Source organism: Notamacropus eugenii, chromosome 3, assembly GCF_028372415.1.
Source record: "Notamacropus eugenii isolate mMacEug1 chromosome 3, mMacEug1.pri_v2, whole genome shotgun sequence".
Taxonomy (NCBI): Eukaryota; Metazoa; Chordata; class Mammalia; order Diprotodontia; family Macropodidae; genus Notamacropus; species Notamacropus eugenii.
Genome location: NC_092874.1, coordinates 232,292,411 through 232,315,011, shown reverse-complemented (window position 1 = coordinate 232,315,011; position 22,601 = coordinate 232,292,411). Strand labels below are relative to the sequence as shown.

The window sequence follows — 22,601 nt, the reverse complement described above, 5'->3', positions numbered from 1 at the left end:
GTTGAGAAAACTGAGGCAGAGGTTAAGTGACTTGCCCAGGGTCCCATAGGAATAAATGTCTGAGGCTGGATTTGAACTCAGCCTTCCTGATTCTATGCCCAGTACTCTATCCACTACAGCTCTATGGAAGGCAGGAATAGGATAAAAAAAGAAGATGGAGGAATCTACTTCTCTATTCTGGAAAATCTCTTAACAGCACAGAGGGAGGAGCCAGGGGAGGTGGGGGATTGGATTGCTTTGCGGTGCTTGATCCTTCCCTTACACAGAGACACTCAGTGGAGCTAGCTCCCACAACCAAATCCCCCTGTCCCTCTCCCCCAATGACTTCAAAGACCCTGAACCTGTCTCCTTTCTGCTCCCTTGTGAAAGACAGATTCAGGCAGTAGGAGGTGATACTTTTCTGCTGGTCCTGGCTGTCCTTTCTGGATTTGCGTATTCTTCATCTGCTTCAATCCCATGAATGTTTTCAGGTTTTAGCAGTGTTCGGATACTCTGCCACCACAGTAACTGGCCACTAGGAGATGCACTCATTCACTCTCCCTAATTACTCTTTATTTTGGTTTCATTCACCACCACTAGTTTTCTTTTCTTTCTTTTTTTTTTTTGTGATTTTTAAAAAAATTTTAAACTTAAATACAAAATGATAAATGAAAAAAAATACTGGCATGTACACAGCAGACCATAAAAGATGATTCAATATAAAACAATAAATTTCCACTTCAAGAAAAGCTATATAATAAATATTACATGTTGTTTTCAAAACTCCCCAGCCCTGTTGGTTTTCTTTTGTTCTTTGCTGTGCACTTTTTGCTTTATTTTTTAAATTATTTTCCCTTCTCTCCCCCCTCACCCTAAAGAAGGCCACAGTAATTAAGTGTGGATACATATACACAGACATCTATAAACATACACATATCTATAAACATATATGTGTAAGGCCATACTATGCTTATTTCCTTTTATCATCTGTTTTTCTGAAGGTAGATAGCATCTTCTTCATAAATCCAAGTCTTTCCATGCTTTTCTAAATCAACCAGCTCATCATTTCCTACACCACAGTAATATTCCAGTCACATCCAATCTGAGAGATTGTCTACAAAAGTTTTTTCCCCAGTTTTCTGCTTTCCTTCTATTCTTGGCTACATAGTTTTATTTATAACATTTTTTAATTTAAAATAATCAAAATTACCCTTTTTAGCTTTATGGCATAAATAGAATATATAATTTATATATATATACATATAATATAATTTCAGTTCTGATACTGCTGAATCTACTTCCTTTACATCATTCTTCCTTGGTTTCTTGGAAGTTCCTGACCTTTTTTTGTTCTTCCAAATGAACTTTGCTATTATTTTTTCTAACTCAGTAAATAATTTTTAGTAACTTAATTTGGATGGGATTCAATAAATAGATTAATTAGGTAAAACTGTCACTTTAAAAATTCCATGGGCTTTACCTACCCATGAACAATAAATATTACTTAAATTATTTAGATCTGAGTTGATTTATATAAAAAGTGTTTTATGTTTATATATTCATATGGTTCCTCTGTCTGTTTTGGCAAGTATATACTTGGATATTTTATACTGTCTAGGTATTTTAAATGGTCTAAAATGATATTGAATAATATTGCTGATACATAGTGTAGTTTCTCTATTTTTCGCTTTTGATTAAATCTATTTTAACTTTAACTTTGTCTGAGATCATGATTATTATTCCTGCTTTTTTTACATACTAAATTCTACTCCTGTCCTTTATTTTATTTTTGTGTGTATCTCTCATTTTTATAATGTTTTCTGAGAGCAACATATTGTTGAATTCAAATTTTTAATCTGATTTCTGTTTCCATTTTGTGGGTAAATTCATTCCATTCATATTCTAAGCTACAATTACTTGTGTTTTCCTCCTTTCTATTTTTTCCCTCACTATCCTTCTCACTGTATTTACCCTATCCCTCCTCACTCCTCTACTTTAATTCTACCTGCTGCTTTGCCCTCCTGTTCCTTAACCTATACACCCCTCTAAGAGTCCCTCCTTCTCTCCCCCATCCTATCCCCTTGTCCTCTTATTTCTTTCTGAATTTAGAAAACTTTTAAACCCTTCTAGATATATATGTTGTTCCCTCTCTAACTCATTCTCAATGAAAGTAAGGTTCCAGCACTACCTACCCTCCCCCCTTCTGTATCAGTTTTTCCTTGTATGCCTCATTTGTATGAGACAATTACTCTACACTGTTTTATTTTTTTTTTAGAATCACTCCCCCACCCCTGTAGTCAGCTCAGCCTATGCCTTTGCTCCAAACTACCCTAATAATGATGACAATCATAAGAGTACTACTTATATTTTCACATCTATGAAGTAAACAATTTGACCTTATTGAGTCCCTTATAATTGGTCTTCAATGTTTAACTTTTATTTCTCCTGGATATCGTATATCAGATTTTCCCTTAAGTTCTGGGAGTTTTGCCACAAAAACTTGAAAGTCTTTGAGTTCACTAAATGTCCAGTTCTTTTTTTCATTCAGGATAATACTTAACTTTGCTAGGTAAGTTACCCTTGGTTGTAACCCCAGCTCTTTTGCTCTATGAAATATAGTATTCCAAGACCTATGGTTCTTCAACATAGTAACTGCTAAGTCTTGTATAATCCTTATTGTAGCTCCATGATATTTAATTTTTTTTCTTGTTGCTTCCTTTTCTCTTTAACCTGGGAGCTTTGAAACTTGGCTATGATATTCCTGTACATTTTCCTCCTGGGATCTCTTTCAGATGATAATTGATGGCTTTTTTTCTATTTCTACTTGGCTCTCTTGTTCTAGAACTTCAGGGCAATTCTCCTTAATAATTTCTTGTAATATTGTATCAATATCCATTTTTAATCCTAATTTTCAGGTAGCCTGACTATTTTTATATTATTTCTCCTCAATCTATTCTCCAGATTGGCTGTTTTTCTAATGAGATGTTCCACTTTCTCTTCTGTTTTTTCATTCTTTTGATTTTGTTTTATGATCTCATAGTGTCTCAGAATGCCATTAGCTTCCCTTTGCCCATTTCTAGTTTTCAAGGAATTATTTTCTTCCTTAAGATTTTGATTCTCTATTTCCAATTGGTTGACTTTCTTTTCATCATTTTCTTGATTTTTCTTGGATTGCTCTTTTTTTTTTCTAATTTTTCCTTGATCTCTCTTATTTGATTTTTAAAGTCCTTTTTAAATTCTTCTAAAAATTCTTTTTGTGTTTGGGACCATTTGACATTTCTTATTGAAAAAGGAGTGACTTTTTTAAGCTCCATTGTCTTCCTCTGAATATGAACCCAGATCTTCTCTATACCTATAGTAACTGTCTATGGTTACATTCTTTCTCCTTTCCTTACTCATTTTTGTTTATTTTTTTGTTTTATTTTATTTTTAGAAGCTATTAGTGTAATCAAGTTGTATTTCTGAGGTCCGTCTTACTGAGGTCTGTTTCAGGGCTTAACCCTGGGCTCTTCTCTCTATTCCCAAGCCACAGCTAGGGCCCCCTGTCACACTGTCCTGCAATTGACCTTGCTCTCTGTAGTCCCTCTGGTGGCTGTAAACTACAGCTGTCCTCTCTGCTCCCTAACTGAAACCAGAGACTCTGCTCTTCTGCAAGTGCCCACAGCCAACAGGGTCCCTGCCCCTCGGTCACCACCAGTTTTCAAAATTTTCCGAAGGAACTTTTACTGAGAAACACAAGAAGGTTTTCATTTTCTTGTCTATTCATCCATGTTCTTCAAAACTCTTTTATGTCATTTTGTGCTCCTAAATCATAATTGGTCATAATCCCCACTTAACCTCACCTTGCACATCTCCATTGCCCTTTGATCACTTGAAGTTTTGATTCTTCTGAGATCATGGTATTCCTTGCTTTGAAGCCATATGGCACCTATAGAAAAATACAAGTGTTCTTATAAAGATGGCCTTTTTCATCAATGATCAGCTTGAAACGATTAAAAACTTATAATAATAAAATAAGGAAGCGGTAGGCAGTGTGAGTAAAAGCATAGAAATGGGTGAGTTTACAGAATTCAGATTTCTGTTTCTAATTTAATAAATGTCTAACCTCAGATGGGCTTGGAAGATGGGGGTAGATCTTTGCCATCTATTCAATCCTGTCCCAAACTCCTCTTTTTTTAGATTTCTGAAACACACTGAAGCAGCTCCCAGAGAACCTATTCCCTACAAGTGGTTAGGGTTAAGCATTTTGTGGAAAGGGAGTCAGGCCTTCCTTCCCTATTAAGGGATAATGCTCAAAAGAGCAACTTGAACCTTGAAATTATTTCCTCTAGACTAACAATATTTAGGAGGGTGTTTATGTACCTATACAATTCTAGCCCAGTACCATCTCTCTCTGAGGAGAACAGAATGCCCAGCCTTATGGCTCTAATCTCCTGCTCCCTTCTTAACAGAAAGCAAAGTCTCCTGTGGAGAAGGGATGGTGGAGAAGGGACTTTGGGGCTATCAATTCATACTTCTTTGCAAGCCAAGTCTAGATAGATCAATGTGGACTCACATGGATAACACATACTCCCTTCACTACTATATTCTCTACCCCACCACCCTTACCCAGAGAGTCATCTTTTATTAGTCATCCCTCTTTGGGTTCACTCTTCCAACCTGAACTCTCAAGGATGGTTTGGGCCCCAAGAAGGGCAACTGTTAACTAAGGTTGGGGGTGGAGGGAGTTATTACCCTGTGGAGAACTAATCCCAAAACTAACTCTTGAGCCATTAACCCTGAAGTCCCCCACCCCTTTGTTCTCTATTAAATAATCAGCTAGAAACCTTGTTTAGGATTTTTTGTGTGTTTGCTTTAGCAAAGGTGAACATGCCACTCAAAAAGACCAGTAATCAATCAATAATCGATAAACATTTATTAAGCACCTACTATATGGTAGTATAGCACAGGCACTGTGCTAAGCAATAGTTACAAAATCATAGTGTGCCCTTGGGGCTGGGGCACACTATCCCACAAGTAACACTCAGTTGATGAGTGTGCTCACAGACTTACAGAATGTAGTGAGGCACATAAGTGAACGCATGTGCCAATGGGGTGCCTCCCAATGCCTTGACCCTTGGAAGTCTTTTTCTCCTTTTTTGGAGCCCCTTTGCAATGCCTCCCCCTCCTTAGCACTCTGCTGTGCTCCAAGGATTGATATTCTTCTAGAGTCATATGACCTCTTCACCACAAAAGATGGCTCTCCATGAAACCATCTGTCTGTCCTCAAGGTCTCTCAGCTCCTGCCTCTGCCTCTTCTACTGTAGTGGCAGCATGGAGACCAGCAGATGGAGAAGAGGGCCTGGAGTCAGAAAGACCCGAGTTTGAATCCAACCTCAGACATTTACTGGCTTTGTAACCTTTGGGAAATCACTTTAACCTCTGTTTGCCTCAGTTTCCTTGTTTGTAAAATAGGGATCCTAATAGCATCCACCTCTCAGGACTGTTGTGAAGATCAAAGTGCTTACCACAGTACCTGGTGCATAGAAGGCTCTATATAAATGTTTGCTGCTGCTGCTGCTGCTACTACTACTATTAGTGGATCACTACCAATCTGGTGGATACCATCATCAACGCCATGGCTACAGACAAAACCTTTTGATCCTTGTAAGATTGCTTCTTGGACAGTAACAAGCACAAAGAGATAGGAAAGACCAGATGCACACAGCTTCCATGGCCAAGGTGGGGAGTAGGAGTAGGTCTTTCCATCTCTCAGCTCTGGAAAGTACCTCAGAGTGGGCCTGCCTCTATCAAAGTTGAAAGGAAAAGAGAACAGAAGAGGGTCAGGTTGCCGTTTTTGGTATACTCACCGAATTCGACTCAGACACCCCTGAGGCATCAGTTCTGACTCGGCAGTCAATTAGGGAACTCTTTCTTATCACTCAGCATTAGCCCCTGACTCACACATGACCAGAAGACAGCATGGCCTGGATGAAGAATCAAAAAAAGAGACTGAGAAAGAGTAGTCTGATAGGTAGGAGGAGACAGGGTAGAGTCGTGTCATGGAAACCTGGAGAAAAGAGAATATCAAGAGTGTCAAAGTCTTCAGAGAGGACAAGAATGAGGATGGGGAACAAAAGAAAAGGTCATTAAATCTGGCAGTTAAGAGATCATTGGTAGCTTTGGAGAAGACAGTTTCTATTGAATGGCAAGGTTGGAAACTAGGCAGTAGAGTTAAGGAGTGAAAGGGAAGGAAGTTTGGGGGGTTAACATTCACTATGTTCCTTCTTAGATCACTTCCCAATAAGGCTTCTTCCTATGCTCAATATCTTACTTTGAATTTCGAAAGAGAAGACTTGGTGTGAGTCATGAAGCCAATCATTTCAGGTAGGGAGGTGATGATCTTATAGGACAGAGTGAGTTTGGTTATCACTCTTACTCCATTTCAAAGTAAGGTCTTAGATTTTTTCTTTCCACTTTCCTAAAGGGAAGGGTCTGGAACTGGTTTTAGACTAGAGAAAAACAATTACCCCAGCTTCTAGAATAAGAACTCACTGTTCGACAAAAATTGCTGGGAAAATTGGACAACAGTGTGGCAGAAACTAGGCATAGACCAATGCCTGACACCACACAAGAGTAAAGGGTACGTGATCTAGGTATAAAGATTGATACTATAAACAAATTAGTGGAGCAAAGAAGAGTATATTTATCAGATTTATGGAGAAGAGAAGAATTTTTGACTAAACAAGAAATAGAAAGCATTATGAAGTGCAATGAATAATTTTGATTACATTAAACTGAAAAGTTTTGCACAGCCAAACCTAATGCAAACAAAATTAGGAGGAAAGCAGAAAACTAGGAAAGAATTTTTGCAACTAGTATCTGTGATAAAGGCCTCATTTCTAAAATACATAGAGAACTGAGTCAAATGTATAAGAATACAAGTTATTCCCCAATTTATAAATGGTCAAAGGATATAAACAGGCAGTTTTCAGAGGAAGAAATCAAAGCTATCTATAGTAATATGAAAAAATGCTCTAAATCACTATTGATTAGAGAGATGCAAATCAAAACAATTCAGAGATACCACATCACACCTATCAGATTGGCTAACATGACAAAAAAGGAAGATAATAAATGTTGGAGAAGATGTGGGAGAGTTGGAACACTAATTCATTGTTTGTGGAGTTGTGAGCTGATTCAACCATTCTGGAGAACAATTTGGAGCTACACCCAAAGAGCTACAAAAATGTGCATACCCTTTGACCCAGCAATATCACTTCTAGGAATATATCCCCAAGAGATCATAAAAATGGGAAAGGGTCCCACTTGTACAAAAATATTTATAGCAGCTCTCTTTGTGGTGGCCAAAACCTGGAAATCAAGGGGATGCCCATCAATTGGGGAATGATTGAATAAATTGTTGTATATGAATATAATGGAATACTATTGTGCTATAAGAAATGATGAACAGGAAGACTTCAGAGAGTCCTAAAAAGACTTATGTGAACTGATGCTGAGTGAAAGGAGCAGAACCAGGAGAACTCTGTATATGGTAACAACTACAGTGTGTGCGAGGAATTTTTCTGGTAGACTTAGTACTTCATTGCAATGCAATTAAATAATTCCCAATGGTCTCTTAAGGCAAAATGCCTTCCATATCCAGGGAAAGAACTATGGAATTTGACCACAGAATGAAGCAGATCATTTTCTTTTGTATTATGTTTTGGTTTGTTTTATGATTTTTCCCATTTGTTTTAATTCTTCTATGCAACATGACTAAGGTGAAAATGTATTTAATAAGAATGTATGTGTAGAACCTATATAAAACTGTATGCTATCTCAGGGAGGGAGTGGGGAGATGGGGGAAAGTGGAGGAGGGAGAGGAAAAAATCTAAGATATATGGAAGTGATTGTAGAACATTGAAAACAAATAAAATTGAAAAAATATTTCTAGGGAAACTATAAAGGGAAAATTCTTTTTAAATATACTTTCACACATTCTTGGGAGGAGTGGTCACAAATGTAGAGTACATTAGTCATGAAGCACATATGTAGGGAAGACATGTGGAGAAGGCAACTCACTTCTCCAACTCTGCAGGGTCCCAGTGTCATTTCTTTACTCGTGAGGTTTGAGAGTAAGAGGGAAAATCAGACCTTTTTCTTTCTAAGCAGGGACTGAAAGTAGGAACAAGAACTCTGAAAGCTCTGAGATATAGACACAGAGAGTGACAGAGACAGAGAGTATTTGTTAAAGTTGTTAACTCTCCCAAAGTGCATATGCTTCTGCATATCGATTCATAAATCTGAAACTTTTCCTCTTGAATCCAATATGGGGAAACTGAGTAATGGCCACTTGGTGTAATTTACTTGAGGGTATCTTTTGATATTATATGCTGTGGCAGTTTCAACTTCTAGACTTGCCCTTGCCCCTGGCACTCAAAGACCTTTTATTCCTATATTCATAAGAACTTATGCTCAGTCCTCTTGTAGTGGACCACTTTTCACCTCCAAACACCATGTTCAAATTCATTGTTTGTTATGGTGTAGTAACATCCCATTACATTAATTACCACAATATTCAACCGTTACCGAATTGTATCTCCTCAGCATCCTCTCCCCCAGAACCCCTCCCTCCTTCTGACTAGAGAGAGCTCCTCCTTCCCGATCCTCCACTATTTAAGAAGGGCTTTCAGGGAATTCACCTCATTACTTCCCACTCCTTGCTTTCCTTAGACTTCACAATCTTCAGCAATTCATCATTCTGCAAGATGATATCAACTCTGAAACTCTCACCTCCTCAGAACATTTCTCTGCCTAGTTACAGGTCCTCATTATGTCCTTGTGATGAATAACTTCCCTTCCCAACTCTTAGGACAGTACCTGACATGTACTAATTGCTTAAAAATGTTTAACAACACCAATGATAATAGCTAATGCTTGTATAGCACTTCCTGTGTGCCACTTTACAGTTATCTCATTTGATTCTCATTGCAACCCTGGGAGGTGGGTGCTCTTATTATCCCCATTTTACAGATAGGGAAATTGAGGCAAGTAGAGGTGAAGTGATTTGCCCAAGGTTACATAGGAATAAGTGCCCGAGGCTGAATTTGAACTAAGGTCTTTCTGACTTCAGGCCCAACACTCTCTACACTGTGCCCCCTAATTGCTTCTGTTTATTGAATATCATGATGTAAGAAAGGGGGAAATAGATGATTTCAAAGTGACCTGGGAAGACTTGTGTGAACAGTTAAGAGTGTAACAGGCAGAAACAGGAGAATAGTTTCTATTATAACATCAATATTATAAAAACAAACTAATTTTTAAAACTTTTATAAAGAATGAAATAAGCTGATTCAAAATAATTTATACAATAACAACCCTATAAGACAACTTGGAAAGCTGAAAGAACTCTGATGACTCCAGTGACCATCCTTAATTCCAGAGGCCCAAGGAAACATGCCACCACCTCCTGACACCAGGGCGCAGACGTATATATTTCTGTAGGCATGCAGTGAAGGCATTTGTTTTGCTTGACTGTGCGTATTTGTTACAAGGAATCAGTCTTTATTTTCTCAATGGAGTAGGAGGAAGAGAAAATAGATTTCTGTTCATTAAAAACTTTTTTAAAAATAGAGTTGGGGAGAGGATGCTGTAGATGAGATGTTGCATGCACTTTCAAATGAATTCGTATAATTGTTTTACTTTGTTATATGCTTGTAATGGAAAAAAAAATCCAAAATATCCATAAAACTTTTTTTTAAAATACAGTGAATGAAGGTAGGGGTGAGGGGTAAATGAACGGACCTTCAATGTTCTTCCAGCTCAGAAATTATTTACGTAGACATTTATGAATACGCTCTTCATGACCCATCTTCAGATTTCCTAGGATTGTACTTCTCAAGTGTCATAAGATTCTGGCTTTAAGAAGAGGATAAAAATTCCATTTTTATATAGTTCCTTTCCTCAATACCCCTCAATTCTGCACCCCCACAAACTTTCACTTCTATATCCAATACTGAGTGAAAGAAACAAGCTTCTGATTTAGCTATTCTCAGCAATACAAAGATCCGAGACAATTCCAAAGGCTCAAGATAAAAAAAAAAGTTCTATCCACCTCCAGAAAGGAAACTGATGAACACTGAGTGTATACTGAAGTATAATTTTCTTGCTTTTTTGCAATGTGATTAATAATGCAAATGTATTTTGCATGATGTCATATGTATAAATTGATACCATATTTCTTGTTTTCTCAGTGAATGGGAGAGGAAATGAGAGGGAGGAAAAGAATTTGAAACTCAAATTTTTAAAAGAAAACAATGTAAAATAAATAATAAAAATTTTAAAAGTTGGTTATTACATGTAATTGGAAAAAAGAAAATATAACATTTTTCACTTTTTAAAAAAATGAACTTTTGCGTCCCCAGCGTCTCTTCAGCCAACTCAAAATGTTTCATTTAGCAGGAATTACTGTCTCTCTTCAATGCAGAACGCCACCCACCCCTAATCTTTGAAATCTCTTTCCCAATCATCCAGTAACACTGAATTCCCTTCCCCCAAAGTTCAAGGCAGAGATTAGTCAGTTGCCCCAGGAAAGAGCGAGGGGCCTCAGCTCTTCAGGGAGGATCTGAAGTTCAGACAACTGCAGATCCGGACCAGAACACTTTAAGTCAGGTAAAGTTTCTTCCTCAGGGCTGTCAAGGCAATTAATTAACCCGTCCACTCCTGTCCATGATCCCCACCTCTCTCTTCTGGTCATTCCCTCAGCCAGAGGGAAGAGTGTAGGACTTTGATCTGGAATGAAAAGGCCTTTCTCCGGCTTACCCTCCATATTTCCACATAGTTCACAGCTCCATAGGACAAAGTGGGGAGAGTCAATAACCAACCTGAGGCTGCTGCTCTGAATAGGCTATCTCTCCCTCACACCTGACAAATGCTGCCTCTTCTGCAGCCCCAGCAAGAAATAGGAAGGGGCACTAATAATTTTTTTTACTAATTTTATATCCCCCCTTTTATCAACAACAATAGTGACTGATTCTATCTGAATTTGAACAAATGTAAGAGGACAATGAGAAAATTATTCGGAACAATGAGAGCAGCAGCTGGGGTCATTTTATATAGCACTTTAACATCTGCAAAAAGTTTGTCCTCAGAGGAACCCAGGAAAGTGTCCCTCCTCACAGCCCTATCCTTTTTTTTTTTCCCCTTTCCCCTCCCCCTCTCTTGGAAGTTTTTATAGACTCAAAGAGGGAGGATTCCTACCTAAAGTTGAGGGGTGGTACCTATGGAGAGTTTAAGGGGATTGAGTTAATTGGGAAGGATCATAGGATTCTAGTGTTTATTGTGAGAAGGGACCTCTGGATTCTTTTAGAAGGGTGGGGGGCAGGTAGGATGGAGGGAACTAGAGTTGGTCTTTCACAACAACAACAAAGGAATTAATTTAGGTCCATGTATTAATTTTATACATAAGAAAGTCAGCAACCTGATATAGATGAACATCGAGGTCCTCTGATTAAAATTGGCACTGTTCCTACAGGAAGATGAACTACAACGCCTAAGGGTAAAGGGCAGCCAATTCATCCTTGTACTTTGCCCTGGGTCTGGTTAACGAATATTTATTCCTTGCCACTGAAAATTCAAAACAAAGATTTATCAAACCCTACACTACAGAGTGCTGGAAATTCAAAGCTAAGAAATACAATCCCCTCCCTGAAGAAAATTTCAAACTAACAAGTAAGGAGATTTACACAGAAAGTCTGCTGTATATTGCACTGCTTAGGTTAGCTTATGTCGTAGGAATGAATTTTAAGGGAAATTTGGGTCTCGGACAACTTATTTCCACTAATGGTTTTAGTTAACAAAGATTCCTGTGTGTGGGCAGAGGGAAGAGTGGAGTTTTCTATAAGAGCAGTCTCTGGGTGGCATTTGAGAGGCTTGGCTTTGAGCAGCGGTAGCAAGTCAAAGAAGAGAAAATCAGGTCGAACACTGGTATGTTATTACCAACCAAGCCAGCTTCCTGATTTATAGAAACATTAGTGTCTCATGCCAAGAAACACAATCAAAGCCATAGGATAAATGTCAGACTTCTTCACTAATGCTGTCCTGTCCTGTTCTGCTTTCTGTCTTATAGACATGTGGCTCTACCTGATCTGTCTCGTTGGCATTTATCATCTCTTTCGCTGGTACCAGGAGAGGCAGGTGGTGAGTAAACTTGGAGACAAATATGTCTTTATCACCGGCTGTGACACTGGATTTGGGAACCTGCTGGCCAAACAGCTAGACCTTCGAGGCCTGAGGGTGCTAGCAGCCTGTCTGACAGAGAAAGGGGCTGAACAGCTGAAGCGTGAGACCTCAGACAGGGTAGCGACAGTGATCCTGGATGTAACCAAGACTGAGAGCATCACCGAAGCTGCCCAATGGGTGAAGGAACGTGTGGGAAATAAAGGTATAATCCAGATTTCTTCATTCAGGTTGTTTCTGGAGAGGAGTTCAGTGTGACATTTGTAAAGCACCTACTATGTGCAAAGTACTGTACTATGTAAAATAAGACAGTTTTTACTTTGTCTCATATGGAGATTACATCACTCCGATAATTTATATTATGAAGGATGGTGAGATAAATTCAAAGGAGAAAATCAAAATCTCTATTGGAAAATGTTAAGAGCCTGCAATCATTTTTAGCTAATGTAGTCAAATAAGTCTTCATAGAGAAGGAGAGATTTCAACAGGCAGACATGGGGAAGGAGAGAGTCCATTTCAGGTATGGATGGGGGAGCACTGGTATGAGTAGAGCTCATAAATGAAAATAGTAAGAAGAGAATGGAGACTCTCAGTAGTCAAGGTAAGGGAGAAAGGTTGAGCACCCAAGGTCGATATGTGGGGGACAGGATTGTACAGGAGCTTGAATGCCAGGATTAAGAGTTTATAATTATTTTGTAGACAATGGGGAGCCCCTGAATATTTTTAAGCAGAGGAGAAACACATTGCTTTGAGAAGGGAAAGATCGAAAGGGAGACTTCTTTTGAGGCTATTTTGGTAGTCCACGTAAGAGATGATATGTTTTTGAACTAGAAGTGGTAACAGAATAAAGAGAAACATATCCAAAAGATAGACCCTATTCAGATAACTGGGATGATTTCCATTATATTCTGGATGTTCACTTTACTTTTTGCATTTATTCACTTCTAGAAATTGGAAAATACAGAGAATTCAAGTTACTCCTAAATTTGGGCAGTGATAACAAGTCAAAGAACAGAAAACCAGGTCACATTAAGGTGGCTCCTGAACTGATAGAAATCTTAGAGTCTCATGTAAATTTGCCATCTGGCAAACATGAGTGCCTACTGTTTAATCCTAGCTTGGGCCTGTTTCTTTTTTGAGCCTAGCCCTAGCTTGTGTTTACACTGATTTGTCCTTTTTGATACTCCACTTCTGCAGAAAATTGTTCTGCTGTCACAAGCACACCCTCAAGGAACTTACAATCTAATGGGAGAGACAATAAATATGTACAAATATGTAAAGCAAACAAATATCTACAAACTTCCCTCAAGGATTCCTTCTCTGACCAATTTTCAAATGGTTCTTTTCCCAGTTATTCCCCTGCTCCCTGTAAACTGTTCCTTCCATATCAAATACTGGATGAATGAAGTGAGCTTCTGGACCCCAGCTCCCTCCCTTTCAGCCAGCTCAGAATGGGGAGGAGTACGGGTGGAGAGGACGGGGACAGTTAACATAACTACTGTCTCCTAACAGTAAGCGTTTAAATGCACCTCAACCACAAGAATCTTTATCTCTTTATCAGGAAGGAGATGGGTAACATGTTTCTTCGTTGGTCCTCCAGAGTCATGACTGGTCATTAAATTGACCTGAGTTTCCAAGTCTTTCAAAGCTATCTATCTTTATAATATTATTATCACGGTTACAAACTTGTTGTCCTGGTTTGGCTCACTTCATTGTGTGTGAGTTCACACAAGTCTTTGGATATTTGTCTGAAACCATTCCTTTCATCATTTCTTACAGCACAATAGTATTCCATCACACGTATATACCATTGCTTGTTATCTCTTTCCCAAATGATGGGTTCCCCTTCAGATTCAATTATTTTCTGCTTCAGAGAAAAGAACTACTATAAATATTTTTTAAAATTCCTTAGAGTTTGTTTTGCTTAGAACTAATCTCTTTCTTAATCTACCTTCCATATAATTCCCTCTTTTTCCTTCTCTCATTTCTTTCTTATTTCTCTGTGGAGTGAAGTGTATTTCTATACCTAACTCTGTGAGTGTGTGTGTGTGTGTGTGTGTGTGTGTGTGTGTGTGTGTGTGTATGTGAGTCTGGGAGGGGAAGATCTTCAAGGTTTCTGGGCAAAACAGATACAATTGCTATTTACATTCACTCTGAGCCAATCAGGGCCCAAACAATGATCAAGTGGAGCTTGGCCTTGGACCTGTTGTTGGTCAATCAATGAGAGCCAGAGTGATTTGGGTTTAAGGCATGGTTCTTAAGAAAAAAAGGTTGCATATGTACAATGAAGGGAGAATAAAGAGTCCAAGATGATGAGGGAATCATCTCAGGGATTGGAACACCAGTGGTGCCTTCACCAGAAATGGGGGAAAGTTCAGAAGAGGGACAGATTTGGGGGAAAGGATAATGAGTTTTGTTTTGGACATAATGAGTTTGAGATTCCTCTGGGACATCCAGTTTATCAGATATTAATATTATACTCCGAGTTTCAGGCACAAGGCTGCCAGAAACAATTTTTTAAAATTTATTTGTCATTATTCTAAATTTAAACATTGTCTATGTGTGTGTGTGTGTGTGTGTGTGTGTGTGTGTGTGAGAGAGAGAGAGAGAGAGAGAGAGAGAGAGAGAGAGATCGATCCGAATCGATAGTCTCCCTTCACGCACTTGGACATGTCTCTAACTCACAATATTTTGAAATGACATTTATAGACATATTGAACAAGAACAGTTTTGTGAGAATATATAGTTTAACATTCTACTTTAGCTAATACATAGTCATTTCATCTTTAAAGGATATTTTTGGCCCTATCATTATTAGAGGTCATAGAGTCTAAGTAGACTGAAGACTTGGGAGTGGTTCTGCTATGTTTTAATAATTTTAAAAAGAAGAACTGAAAGGGAGGCAAAGAAGAGTCCATGGGTCAGGGATGGGGGGAACACTGATGGTGAGGGGGAACAGAAAGGAAGTTTAGGGAAAATCTTCTCATATAATGTGGTAGATAAGTAGAAGTCAAGGAGGGAGGGTTGGGAGGAACATGTAACCCTTAAACCTCTATTCATCTGAACTGGTCAAAGAAGGGAAAGAGAGAGACAGAGACAGGCAGAGAGAGAGAGAGAGACAGAGAGACAGAGACAGAGACAGAGGGAGAGAGAAAGGAAGGAAGGAAATGAAGGAAGGAAGGAAAGAAGGAAGGAAGAAACTAAGAGAGAGATACACAGAATGGGGTACTGAAATATATTTTACTCAACAGAGAAATAAGAAGGAAAAGGAAGGAGGGTAGATTGAGAGAGGGATCAGTCCTAAGCAAAAAAAACTAAGAATTTACAAAAATATTTAGAGCAACTATTTTTGAGGCAGCAAAGAATTATAATCTGAAAGTTCCCCAGCACATGGGGAAGGGCATAACAAGTTATGACATGTGAATGTGATGGAATACTATTGTGTTATAAGAAAAGATGAAATTTTACTACATACTGCTAAGGTTTCCTTCCTTCAAGTGAATCTGGAAGGAGTTTAGACTAGGGAAATATTTATTTCTTTATATTTTCATTTGAATTTTTAAAAAGAGGGAGAGAAAGAGGAGAAGATGAGGGAGAAAAGAGAAGAGAGAGAGAGAGGACTGTATAGTAGGTGGAATCAATGGTGCTAGGTGAAAAGTATCCAATGACACAGAGAAGTCAAGCTGAATAAGGGCTGAAAAAAAGACCAATGGATTTGGCAATTAGAGATTGCTGGTAGCTCTGGAGAGAAAAATTTCCATTGAGTGATAAGGTACAAATCTAACTTTCAAAGGGTTCAGTAGTGATTGAGAACAGAAGTGGAGTCAGCAAGTATAGATATCTTTTTCTAGGAGTTTGGATAAGAAAAGGAGAAATATAGGATGATAACTTGAGACAAGGTCTAGTCAGGGCTTTGTGTGTGTGTGCGTGTGTGTGTGTGTATGTGTGTGTGTGTGTGTTTTAAAGGATGCAAGAGACTTGCATGTGTTTGTACATAGTCGAGAGAGGTTGAAGATTAGAGAGAGAAAAAAAGAAACCTAGAGATGTTAAGTGATCAACTAGGTCACCCAACTAGAAAGTGTCAGAGAGTGGATTGGGATGCAACTCATCTAAGTCCTGAGTTGGTTCTCTCTGTACTGTCATATGACCTCTCTTTCTACTGTCATCTTTAGAGGATCCTGTCTGTGTAGGGCAGAAGAGAGGAGGCCACTTAACACTTTTTTAATTAAATAATTTTGTATTTGTTCTAGAAAAGTTCTATTGAAGTCTTTTTTTTAATACCAGTCATTTCCCAATATAGTACCCCCTAATCACAGAACCCTCCCTTTTTAAAAAAAATTTAAGAAAAATCAGAACTACACAGCTACAACTTGAACTCATTCCAAGTCCTAATGTAGCCTTATTGTGGGAAAGTTACATTATTCAACAGGGACCATCTCCAGTCATCCTGATCTGTATCAGGCCACTGAGCCCAGGTGACTCTGGAGGAGATAGTGAGGCTGGGGATTTGTGCAGCCCTCCCTCACTTAAATCCAATTCACTTGCAAGTCATGGCATCACCTTCCTGAGGTCATAGTCCTCATTCAAGAATGAAGGAGAAACAACAACAATAATTTAATTTTTAATTTATGCAATAAAACAAGCATTTCTCTAACATAGTACAATAAAAAAGATGATTGCACATGAAACTGCAAATCTACTATGCACAGCTCACTGTTCCTTTCAAATATACAAAATTATCATGTAAATTTCTTTTATTTCCTTTTTTCTTCCCTCCCACCACTCTCAATACACACACACACACACACACACACACACACACACACACACACACATAAAGTTGTTCTATATATACTTCTATCTATTGGTTCTTTCTCTGGACGCAGATAGTGTCTTTCTTCGTATGTCCTTTATAGTTAATTCGGGTGTTTATAACAGTCAAAATAATTTATTCACTCAAAGTCATTCTTAAAACAATATTGCTCTTACTGTATGCAGTGTTTTCTTGGTTCAGCTCATTTTGCTCTTCATTATTTCTTACAAGCCTTTCCATGTTTTTCTAAAATCATTGAGTTCATCATTTCTTCTAGCACAGTGGAAAACCCTTCCTTATAACAAAAACAACAAAATTAAGCAAAAGTAGCTGACAGAACAGCCATGCTAGACAGTATGGGTGACATTCTGTTTTCCTACTCTATCACCTATCTACTGAAAGAAGGGAAGAATAGTTCATCATCTCTTCTCTGGAGCTGTAGTATATTGATCATGAAGTGTGATAAGTTTAGGAGGGTCTGATCAGCCTAGAGAAGAGAGTTTAAAGGCATCCCAGGAAGTAAAAAGCCAGATTTATGTATAAAACGAATTTGTTTCCCAATCCCAGTCTCTTTTACTTAGCTTACACATTTTAGAAGTCTACAACCCTCCTTCAATCCTAACCTGAACATGTTCTACTTGTTTCTCTGGTCATTCATGCTGTCCCTCTCTGCTTCTCTGGCTGTCATTCAGGACCTCAGTGGATTTACCTTGTCTATGGAGTCTCCCCTAGCTAAACTCTCCCCTTCGTGATCTTCTCCTTGCTTCCAAATTTCCATAGTACTTCTGAGTAGATCCAATTCCATACTACCACACACTAACCTCAGAACTAATTTCTGTGGAGGCATATTTAAGGAGAGGCAACCAACCAGTTATGTGACCATGAACAAGTTTCTTTACTTCTCTGGGTCTCAATTTCCTTGTCTGCAAAATGAGTAGGTTACAGATGATGATTCCCAAGGGATCTTTCAGGTTTATGATTTCAAGTTTTGTTTTTTGCACATCAAATGTGAACTCCTAGAAGGTAAGAGAACTGTCTCCTCCCACTAAAAACCTAGAAAAATGCCAGTGACAGGCACCCAGTAAATGTGAACTGAATCAAATTTGAATAAAGACAGTGAACATCCTTGGTAAAACCCCAGTAGAACCCGACTCAGAACTTTCTACTCTTTCCAGGGCTTTGGGGCCTTGTGAATAATGCCGGCATCTCCTTGCCCTCTGGCCCCAATGAGTGGCTGAACAAAGAGGACTTCCTGAAAGTGATCAACGTGAACCTCATTGGACTGATTGAGGTGACACTGAGTCTGCTGTCACTGGTGAGGAAGGCTGAGGGCAGGATTGTCAACGTCTCCAGTGCTGTGGGCCGACTGTCTTTATTTGGTGGTGGCTACTGCATTTCTAAGTATGGTGTTGAGGCTTTCTCTGATAGTCTCAGGTAATGAGATCACCCTCCGGCCCCTTCTTCTGCTTGTAACATCCATGAAGAATCTCACCATCTCCCAGGCAAGTGTTAACTGAACTATATGGCCTGTTGAGGTTACAGTTAACACTTCTTTATCATTTTCTCTTTCATGCTTCCACCCCAAACCCTTGTACCATCCCTTTTATCCTAGTTACCTTCCAGTTGCTTTTTCCTGCCTGTCTCCATAAAAATAATGATAATGCTAATAATTATATTTTTATGTCTCTTTAAGATTTTCAAAGTAGTTTCCTTATAACATCCCTGTAAGGTAGGCATTACAAGGATTATTGCCCCCATTTTACAGATGATGCCGCTGAGGCTGTGAGAGGTTGTGGTTTGCCCAGGCTCACATACCCCTGTCTCTAAGGACTGTGGGGAGGAATCTAGAAAGATTGCATATGCAAAAGAGCCCAGAGCATACGTGTGCTATCCAGGGCAGGGCAAAGGCATTATTATCATGTCATTCCCCATTAACTTCTGCTCCATCCCCTCCCCTCCCATTCTGTTCCAAAGCTCTCTCTTGATTGTCCAACTCCCAGCATCTTCCTCCAGGTCCTTTTGAGTCATGCTTCAATTCTGTCTCTACCATAGGCGGGAACTCTTCCACTTTGGAGTGAAGGTTGCCATGATTGAGCCCGGTTTCTTCAAGACCAACATCACCAATGGGGAGATTTTCTGCCAAAGCTACCGAGAGTTGTGGGATAGAATGGACCCCGAAGTCAGGCGATGCTATGGCCAGAAGTTCTTAGATGCCTGTGAGTTGTACCCTCTCATTAACTCCCCTGGTCTTTTTTCAGGAGGGGGAGAGAGAGAGCTCTGATCTGAAACAGAGATTACCTTTCTCCTTGCCAGTAAGCCCCATGTACTCAGGGTCTAAAGGAACTGTGCCAGATGAAATCAGAAGAAATAAGACAGGAGGACCTAATTAGGAACCTTAGCAGCATCTTAGAAACCATGGAACTTAACCCCATCAATTTTATAGATAGGGAAATTGAGGCCCTAAGAGATTAGGTAACTCACCTGAGGTCACACCACTAGTTATGGACAGAGCTAGGATCAGAATACAGGCCCCCTGACCTCTCTTGTATACCACAGAGAACTGTCTCAATTGGTCAACAAGCATTTATTTAACACCTACTGTGTGCCAGGGACTGTACTAAAGGGAGCAGAGAAGAGAACAAGTATTTATGTAACATCTACTATTTACCAGCTCTGTGCTAACACATTTTTTGTTTGTACAAATATTTGATCCTCACACAGCCCTGCAAAGTAATAGTAAATAGCTAACATTTATATGTAATTTACCATGTGCCAGGCACTGTGCTAAGTATTTTGTCATTATTATCTCATGTGATCCTCACAACAACCCTAGGAGGTGGGCACTACTGTGATTTTCATTTCACATTTGAGGAGAATGAGGCAAACAGAGGTTAAGTCACTAGGCCAGGCTTGCATAGTAAGTGTCTGAAACCAGATCTGAACCGTGGACTTCCTGACCCTAGGACCCAGGCCCATTGCTTTATCCACATGCCACCAGCTGCCTCTGATGAAACTAAGGGTTAGAATGTGAACTCTTCGGGGGCAGGGACTGTCTTTTACCATCTTTGTATCCCTAGCGCTTAGCCCCATGTGCAGCATTTATTAAGGGCTTCGTAAATGTTTATTGACTGAATAAGCCCCAGGGGATACAGAAAAAGACAAAACCCAAACCTTGGGCTCCTGAGCTCCTTTCCTGTTCTTTTGGTTACACTCGAAGGGAGCTGAACATGAGATGCACAGAACTTGTCATGTAGGTAAATGGTCTGGGGTAGGGGTGAGGAAACCCGGGGCCTTGACGCTGCATGTGGCCCACTAGGTCCTCAAGTGCAGCTCCTTGACCAAATCCAAACTTCACAGGACAAATCCCCTTAATAAAAGAATTTGTTCTGTAAAACTTGGGCTCAGTCAAAGGTCCTCACTTGAGGACCTAGAGGGTGACCTTGAGGCCCCTGGACTCTGGAGGCTTGGGTTCAAACAAGCTATGGCCTCAGGTGTGACCTTTGCCAGTACAAAGAACTACTAGGACTTTGCTACCTTACTCCAAAGGTCATGCTAAAGCAGAGGTGGGAGTGGGGGAGAGGGTGCCAGGCAATACAATCCAAGCAGTTAACTTTCTCCCTTTCATCAACCTACTTCCACAGTTCTCCAGTCTACTCGAGATATGCAGAATCGCTGCCAATCAGACCTCTCCTTGGTGACCAACTGCATGGAGCATGCCTTGATCTCTTGTCATCCACGTACCCGTTACTCAGCTAGCTGGGATGCCAAGCTATTTTTAATTCCTTTGTCCTATTTGCCCACTAGACTAGCAGATGCCATTTTGTTGTGGAATTATCCCAAACCTGCCTACACCTTATGATGCCCCAGAGAGAGAAGGAGTAGTAAATGATAAGGGAAGAGAAAAAGCAGTTTTGTGTAGTGAAAAATTAGGGGTACAGTGGAGACAGAGAACAAAAAGCAGAGAAGGGGTCCTGAGGAGAATCAAATCCAATAAACATCTGTTGGGCACCTGTATGTACAAGGTTCTGTGCTAGGCATTAGTGGGAATCTGAAGATGAGTAAGATCTTATTCCTACCCTCAGTAATAATAATAATAAATTAACATTTATATAGCACTCTAAGGTTTGAAATCTTCACAAGGATTTGGGAAGTAGATTCTATTATTATCCCCATTTTACAGATGAGGAAGCTGAGGTGAGGTGATTTGCCCAGGACAATACAACTAACATGTGTCTGAGGCTATATTTGAATTCAGGTCTTCCTGAATGAGTCATCTAGCAGCCTTGAGGAGCTTAGTGGAGCAGAAAAGGCATAGATGCAAATAATTGTGAAATAAGGCAGGATGGTTGTGGTAGTCACAGAGGAAGAGAAAGCAGATGGATGTACCCAGAGAGAAACCACAAGCATCCAGAGAAGCTTTTGCCCAGCAGATTGGGATGACCTGCCTGGAACAGACTGATTCCTGTCACTGTCAGTCTTCCCCTGAAGACAGTGTTTTCTATTTTTCCTTCTCTTTCTCCACTCTCTCCCTTGGGGACCTCATCTGCTCCAAGAAAACTCCATAGAGTTGTCATCTCTATACAGCTGATTCATGGTCCTCAGTGACTTCCTCTGATCTCTGCACTGATCTCTCCCTGGGATGGTTCACTGGAAACTCAGATTCAGCTTATCTAAAATGGAACGAATCACCTTGCTCCCTGAAGCCAGATCTCTGAACTTAGAGTGGTGCCTTGCACATAGTAGGTGTTTAATAAATGTTGAGTGATTGACTGATTGATCAGAATTGCCCTCTCTGTGTGACTACACCACTACCATGGCCATGTTGGTTCCAAACCTCAGAATCACTTAGACATCTAGAACTGAGTGTTCTGTTGTTGGTCAGTTGTTTTTCGGTAGTGTCTGACTCTTTTGGTACATAAATGTCAGAATTTACATTATCCTTTAAGGTTTGCAAAGCATTTTACTTACTGATATTATTTAGCCCATGGCTCATAGACCCCTTGAACTCAGACGATTTATTTATGGGGGTTAGCCCCAGGCCCACCACCATCACCACCATCATCACTATCACCAAGAAAATGGTGATTCTATCTTCACTCCAGCACCTTCCCCAGCCCTCAAGAGCTCATCCATAATCGGCCCACCCACTTCCAAGATTTGTGTTCCAGGCCTTCCCCACTCCTGGAAGAGACCACCAGCACCCAACCAGACCCAGGCCTCAACAACTGCCTGAAGATTTGAGCCTTGAGGGAGAACCTTGAACAGTCTAATCATCAAATTTTCCTTTAATGGATCTCTCTCTGACTACAGCAGGGGTGAGGAACCTGAGGCCTCGAGGCCACATGTGGCCCTCTAGGTCCTCAAGTGCAGTCCTTTGGCTGAATCCAGACTTCACAGAACAAGATTTGTTCAGTAAAGGGGCCACACTTGAGGATCTACAAGGCCACATGTGGCCTCCAGGCCACTGAACTACAGATACTCTTTCTGGACTCATTCTCAGTGGTTCACGTTCAGTCCAGTGATTCTAAATCTTTGGCTGCCTATGTACAAACTCTTATCACCATCTCCAACTACCTACTTCTTTATTCCT

General features: G+C 39.8%; 1 protein-coding gene across 2 annotated transcripts; it reads left to right on the top strand.

The window, feature by feature from the left end:
• Positions 1-10,525: 10,525 nt before the first annotated feature.
• LOC140534265 (retinol dehydrogenase 16-like) lies at positions 10,526-21,788 on the top strand. Of its 2 annotated transcripts, none has more exons than XM_072655092.1 (5): positions 10,526-10,632; positions 12,089-12,403; positions 18,187-18,445; positions 19,064-19,227; positions 20,653-21,788. In XM_072655092.1, exons 2-5 carry the CDS (start codon positions 12,091-12,093, stop codon positions 20,868-20,870), a joined length of 954 nt encoding a protein of 317 aa, XP_072511193.1. In that variant the 5' UTR covers positions 10,526-10,632; positions 12,089-12,090; the 3' UTR covers positions 20,871-21,788. The 2 variants fall into 2 exon arrangements, with proteins under 2 accessions (XP_072511193.1, XP_072511192.1); XM_072655091.1 differs by lacking the exon at positions 10,526-10,632 and adding an exon at positions 11,582-11,691.
• Positions 21,789-22,601: the final 813 nt, after the last annotated feature.